Source organism: Patagioenas fasciata, chromosome 21 (genome assembly GCF_037038585.1).
Source record: "Patagioenas fasciata isolate bPatFas1 chromosome 21, bPatFas1.hap1, whole genome shotgun sequence".
Lineage (NCBI taxonomy): Eukaryota > Metazoa > Chordata > Aves > Columbiformes > Columbidae > Patagioenas > Patagioenas fasciata.
In genome coordinates, this window is record NC_092540.1 from 7,476,290 (window position 1) to 7,483,242 (window position 6,953).

General features: G+C 52.3%; 1 protein-coding gene across 1 annotated transcript; it reads right to left on the minus strand.

The window, feature by feature from the left end:
- Positions 1-1,727: 1,727 nt before the first annotated feature.
- LOC139829545 (olfactory receptor 14J1-like) lies at positions 1,728-2,660 on the minus strand. The gene has a single exon (XM_071817633.1). It carries the CDS (start codon positions 2,658-2,660, stop codon positions 1,728-1,730), a length of 933 nt encoding a protein of 310 aa, XP_071673734.1.
- Positions 2,661-6,953: the final 4,293 nt, after the last annotated feature.

Consider the following 6,953-nt stretch of genomic DNA (forward strand, 5'->3'; position numbering starts at 1 on the left):
GAGAGATGACACCAGTAACTGGCTGCACGGAGGACTTTGTACCACTGCTGATATTTGGGTTTGATGGTTAAGCCAACTTCCTACCAGCATCCACTTCCTGAGCCCCATCAGCACTGCTCTGGCCAGAAGGAGACCATGGCTGAGCCTTGCAAACACCCTGTGCACAACATGCCTTTCTTTCCCCTGTCCATTTGGGTTCAGCAGTCCCTTCCTTGTCCTTCACATTCCTGGAAACAGCTGCAGGAGAACATGTCCCATCCCCTTCCCAGGGAGGGAGGTAGGGTGGCCAGTCTGTTATTCTCCCAGTTTCTATTCCTGCTCTTCTTGAAGATGGGTTTGAGGTCTGCGTTTTCTAAGGACCCCAGAACCATTCTGGTTTCTATGGCACTTTTGACATAAATATCAGGGTTCTGTCAGGTGTCCAAATCTGAGCTGGCCTCATGGACTCCTTATGCACCCAGGGATACTCAGAGACAGAGTCTGTCCCTTTTACACACAGAGGCAGGAATCACAGCGTCCCTCTGGCCTCCTGTTACCACTCCAAAGGATGGGAAGCATCTCATCCCTTTAGCATGTCACACTTCTCTGTACTTATCTGAGATGTCCCACGTCATGAGGACTGGACACGGGGACCTCATTTAAAGGAAGCACAACCCAGTGCTGCACTCAGGCAGTCTCCCATAGGATGTTTCTGCCAACATGAAATGACCTCAAGACCTTATATGTGCCACAGACCTTCACAGAATGGAAAGGAATAGTTGATGGTGTTTGTGCTCACTCACATTCATGTCACCTCATGCACATGATGTGCATGCTCACATCTCATCTGTACAAAGTAAACATGGACTGATGAACTATTCATTGAGTGTCCATCCATGGAGGGAAGAACAACCTCTGTGGGTGAGAGGCCAATACTAGAAATGGTGGTTGTGGGGGGCCAGTCCATGGTGATTGACTTGAGGCTCCTTATGAAGGGGTATTTATTGCACAAGGGCACAGCCCAGCCCCTGCTCTGCTGGTCCTGCAGGTCTCTGGCAGGAGGCCTGGCTGTGAGAGGACACTGCTGTACCAGCCCTGCACACACACACTGCTCAACTGTACAACAGTGTTTCATCTGTGGGCCAGTTTCTTGGGCATATCCTTGAGAGAAGCTTTGGAAGAAGACCTAAACGTTCAGGCCCTGCCCTGAGGAGATCACCTTTCTATCTGGAAAGGCTGTTGTGAGGCCAGCTCTGCCAGAGCAGTGCCCATTGCCTGTCCCTGCCTGCGCTCACAGCACTGACACACAGCAGGACGGGGACCAAGCTGCCAGAGCACTCAGGCCTTGCACCAACACAAGGGATGAGAAGGAGAGTGGGGGAGTGGAACCAGAACAGCTCTGGAAGAACAAGCACTGGTGCTCTCTGGCAGGGCTGCCATGCGACAGCTCTTTTCCCTTTCACCCATGCACGTAAGAACTATCACTGCAGCTCCAAAAACGCCTTGCAGTTAGGATGTCAGCAGAAAAAAAAAGTTATGAAGGGTCTTTTATTTTTCTTAAACGCAGAGAGAACAGTTCCTCACAGACACAGCCACACAGCGAGAAAAAAAAACAGGCAGGGAATTACAAAGGGAATCATGATATAGTCATAAAAAAATAATACAAGTAGAGAAAGAAAATACTGCACACACGATGAACCTTCAAAGAGATAGACTATAACTATTATGTAGAAGAAGACAGAGGCAGTTTATTGCTTCAGAAGAAATCCGGTCATCTTTTTCCACAGGGCATCCTTGATTTCCTGGTTCCTCATGCTGTAGATGAGGGGGTTCACTGCTGGAGGCACCACCGAGTACAAAACAGACACCACCAGATCCAGGGATGGGGATGAGATGGAGGGGGGTTTCAGGTAGGCAAACATTATGGTGCTGAGGAACAGAGAGAGCACGGCCAGGTGAGGGAGGCAGGTGGAAAAGGCTTTGTGCCGTCCCTGCTCAGAGGGGATCCTCAGCACGGTCCTGAAGATCTGCACATAGGACAGCACAATAAACACAAAACACACGAATGCTACGAAGAGACCTATCACAATAAGTCCAAGTTCCCTAAGGTAGGAGTATAAGCAGGAGAGCTTGAGGATCTGGGGGATTTCACAGAAGAACTGGCCCAGGGCATTGCCCTTGCACAGTGGCAGTGAAAATGTATTGGCCGTGTGCAGCAGAGAATAGAGAAACCCAGTGGCCCAGGCAGCTGCTGCCATGTGGACACAAGCTCTGCTGCCCAGGAGGGTCCCGTAGTGCAGGGGTTTGCAGATGGCAACGTAGCGGTCGTAGGACATGATGGTGAGAAGATAAATCTCCGCTGAAGCTAAAAAGACAAACAGAAAGAGTTGTGCAGCACATCCCAAATAAGAAATGGCCCTGGTGTCCCAGAGGGAATTGGCCATGGATTTGGGGACAATGGTGGAGATGGATCCCAGGTCGAGGAGGGCGAGGTTGAGGAGGAAGAAGTACATGGGGGTGTGGAGGTGCTGGTCCCAGGCTATGGTGGTGATGATGAGGCCGTTGCCCAGGAGGGCAGCCAGGTAGATGCCCAGGAAGAGCCAGAAGTGCAAGAGCTGCAGCTCCCGTGTGTCTGTGAACGCCAGGAGGAGGAACTGGGTGATGGAGCTGCTGTTGGACATTTGTTGCTTCTTGCCATGGGGGCTCTCTCTTCTAAAAGAAAAAAGACAACCTAAAATCAGGGCAGACTGCTCTGAGGAAGCCACTCTATTTTTCGTATTAATAACTCCAACTGTACTGTACTTCCTTTCTGTGGTCTGTGCTGGCTGAGTGTGCTGTGAGTAGCGGGACCTCCACCCATGAGAGGCCAAGCAGCCAGCTTTGCTCTGCTGCAGTGGGGACATGGGAGCTGGTTTATGAGAGATTTGATGTTCACAAGCAATGTCAGATTTTATGCACCATTAATTGAAAAGTTCAATATCTGCACTTGTGATGCTTAAGAGCATGGGTTGCAAAGCAGAGCCCATAGTATGTCGTTATCATGATTTTCTCTGTGTTTTTAACTTTATATCATCACATCTCATGAGTGGATTTCTGTAGGGGTTGAATTCCTCGTATATATGACTGAAAATGTGAAGAGTCTTGAGATTGGACAGGCAAAAGGGCTCATCTCTCTGTGGCTCAGTGCATAGCTAGGAGAGCAGCTTTTACCCATTTGCCCTGAGCTTACACTTGTGCTGCCTTGAAAACGACTTCATAAACAGATCTCTGTAAAATAAAACGCAAAACTGGACTCAGAGTGGAGTAGAGGAGCCCTGTTTGAAAGAGCCGATCTGCAAACTCTTCCCTGCTCCAGCCCAGAGGTGGAGATGTGATGGAGAGAGCAGGACACGACCCCTCACTGAGAGAAGCAAAGGACTCTGAGAGGAGAGTGCGGACCCCAAGGAAAGGCTCAGCACTCAGGGATCCTACAGCAGAGCTGGGCCTTTCTGGGGGCAGCTTGTGAGCCCAGCAGGACAGGCAGAGCAGAGTCAGGGCTCCTGAAGATGGGATGTGCTCAAGGGACAGTCAGACCATTGCCCAGCAGACAATACCCAGCATCATCTGCAGAGAAGGACCAAAAGAGCTGCTGAGCACCCCCTGCTCTGCTGCCTGGAGCTCTCCCTGCCGGCAGCTGTGTCTGTGTCCCCAGGTCTCCTCCTGTCAGTGTCACAGACCCCATCCCACCCGCTGTGTGCTCAGCTCTGCCCTGCAGACCCCTCCCAGCAGTCGGCACTGCCCAGGGGCAGCTCTGTGTGGGCGGCTCTGATGGGAACAGCAGATTTAACAATAATGAGCCTGGAAAAGTCATCCTGATACTGTCTGCAAGCCATGATGTGTTTAGTTCTGATACTCCCAGGTTTATTCAACTTCAAGATAAATGGATCTGGAATTTCAGTGCCTCATCCTGAACCAAAAGATTAGTTTCTATGTCTCAGTGCCCACCCTGTCAACCCGTAGTAAGTGGCTAAAATACCAGGATCATTCCCTTTCAGGTAGCCAGTGCCTTGCTCTTCTTGTTTAAAAGTCCCCTGGGAATGTTCTGCAGTGATCTGGACCTCTGAGCAGCTCTGACCCAGGCAGCACCCTCTGTACAGCAGAAGGACCCTGCAATGCTGGGGTTGTTCCTTTCACGCAGAGCTTCTCCCTGCAGTGCAAGGGGATCTCCCAGGCAGGCTGAGCGCTGACCCTGGCAGGTGGCAGAGTCCCTGCCCCGGCACAGCCCTGGGGTGCAGGGACCCTGCTCTGCAGGACAGCCCTGGGCACCCCTGGGTGCTCACCCGGCTTCACAGCTGTTCAACATTGCCTGACAAGAGCCCCCTCCTTACAGATCCCACCAGCTGTGCCTGTGCCAGTTTTAGGAGATGCCTCCAGGAGCTACAGCTGCATTGCTCTGCACCCAGAGACTTACCATGGCAAGGGCTGCAAAGGTTTCTCCTCCAGAGAGCTCTCAGTCATCCTCCCAGTCCTGACCACCTTTAATCTCTCTCTGCCTTGCTCGTCTCCCTGAGATCCCCAGGCAGAGCCCTCAGCCCTGCTGCGTGTGCAGAGGAGCTGCTCCTGGGCAGAGCTGTCTCTCTGCAGCGCTGCCGCTTGCCAGGAGCTCCCTGTGTCCCAGGAGCCCAGCCCAGCTCAGCAGCACAGGAGCAGCCCAAGGCGCTTTAATGACCCCTCTGGTGGCTTTGGTGCTGAGTTCATGAACCTCAGACCCTGAGGGCAAGTGGAAGAAGTCAAACTCAGATCTAAACTTCAAAGTTTCTTGTAATGTTAATGAATTCCACCTAGGGACACAACTGAGAAACCATCCCCAGGGCAGATAGGACAGAACAAAGGGTAAGCAAGTGAAAGGTGGCTCTGATGCTAGAGGAAACCTGAATGTGTTCCATTAACTAAAGGGCCAAGCCCTGACTCCCAGCCCCGGGGAAGTCTGATCCTGTCCCTCTCACCTTGCCCAGGGCCCTTCCTGGGACAGTGTGATGTGGGGCTGTGCAATCCAAGGGCAGGACTATGTCTGGTGGGGGCTCTCAACCTCTTTACATCCCGTGATCATCTCCACGACAGCCTGCACAAAGCCTTGGGCTGATGCAGACTCCCTCTGCTGACCTGCTCCACCACAGCACTGCCCTTCCAGTCACATTCCTTCCTGCTCTTGTCCAGCCTGGACCTCCCCAGCTGCACTTTGTGCCATTATTTCTTTCCCATGCTCTTTCCCACTAGGAAGAAAACCGCCACCATCTTTGAAACCACCCTTCAAGCACTCTCTGGCTACTCCTGCACTGCTGCAGCCTCCCCAGCGCTGCTGGGTCAAAGCAGCCCAGGTCCCTCAGCATCCCACACCATGTGCACAAGGTCCTGAACCTGCCTTGGCAGAGCCCTGCACTCTCCAGTTCCTCCCTGCTTCTCCAAACTGGGAAGCCGCACACTGGCACACCCCGTGTGTGTGGGGTCACACCAGTGCTGAACCGAATGGGATGAGAACTCCAGGTGTCTGGGTCCCCACGCTCCTCCTCATGCAGCCCCGTGTGCAGCTGCCTTGTTCATGGTGAGCGTGCACCACGGGCTGGTGTGGGGACCTTGGAGTGCCCAGGCCCTTCTCCTCAGGGTCACTGCTCAGTGTGTCAGGTCCTGCTCTGTCCTGATGGATGGGGTTATTGTCCCACCCTGATACAGCACTGGTCACTTCTCTTTCTACAGCTTCAGAGCTTTCTGCTGGCCGAATACCAGATATTCACAAGGTCTGGACTCTCCCCGGACTGAAGCTCCATTTGCTCAGCTGTTAATGTTTTCATGCAGATGGTTTATCCAGATAAGGGTTTCTCTCCTAAGATAACAGGATAAGGAGCTACAGGACACTACAAATACCATCTCCTGGAGAAACTGTGGGGTCTTGGGGGTCCGCTACATATAATGTCAGAGGTCTGGACTTACAGGGGTAGATTCCCCTCTTGTGAGAGAACACCAGGAATGCATGAAATTCAGCCTGGGGACAGAATACATCAAATGAAGGTTCAGGAGTCAGCATGAAAAGGCAGAACAACATGGGCAATGTTGTGGTGACTGGACATCAGCTACTACAGACTCACTGATGAGGAAGAGGAATTATATGAGGCCTCCTTCAAGACAAATCAAAGAAGCCTCATGTTGTCAGGGCGGTGCCCTCGTGTCAGACCTGAGATATCCCAATATCTGCAAGGTACCAGCCATCCAGGAGGGGTTGGAGCTCATTGACAACATCTTCCTGACACGGGTGACTGAGGAGTCAGTGAGGTGAGGTGCCCTGTGGGACTTCACACTTACAAACCACAAAGAGTTGGTCAGGATGGAACAGTCAGGGATGGGAAAGGGGAGCTGAGGCTCCTGGGAGATGATCACAAGGCCAAGAGCAGGATTTCAGGAGAGCAAGCTTTGGCCTGCTGAGGGACCTGCTTGGTTCCTATGGGATATGACCTTGGTGTCTGCAGTGCTTTTCTCTCACATTTCCTCCCTCCTCTCTCCCACCTGCTGTTGTGCAGCGTTTTTTACCCTTTCTCAACTACAATATCCCAGAGGTGCTGCCAGCATCACTGAGTGGCTCAGATTTGGCAAGGAGTGGGTTCATCTTCGAGCCAGGTGAAATCAGCTCTATCTGACGTTGGTCACACTCCTGTTGTCTTCTCAGAGAGGTGACAACTGTAGCGTTACAGGACAGCCTGGTCCAAGCACAAGAATGATCTCTCTGAGTTCCCATGAAAAGAACCATTTATCTCGTGAGGCTGCTCCTCTGAGCTGATGGAGCTCCAGGGCACAAAGGCAGCACACAGGAGGTGAGAGTAGGGGAAGATGCAAAGGAGGAATTTAGAAACCTTGTCCATGGATGTGGGGATGATGCCAAAGCTGCCCTGGACTTGATACCTGCAGGGGAGGCTGAGGGCAGCGAGATGAGCTGACACTGCTTC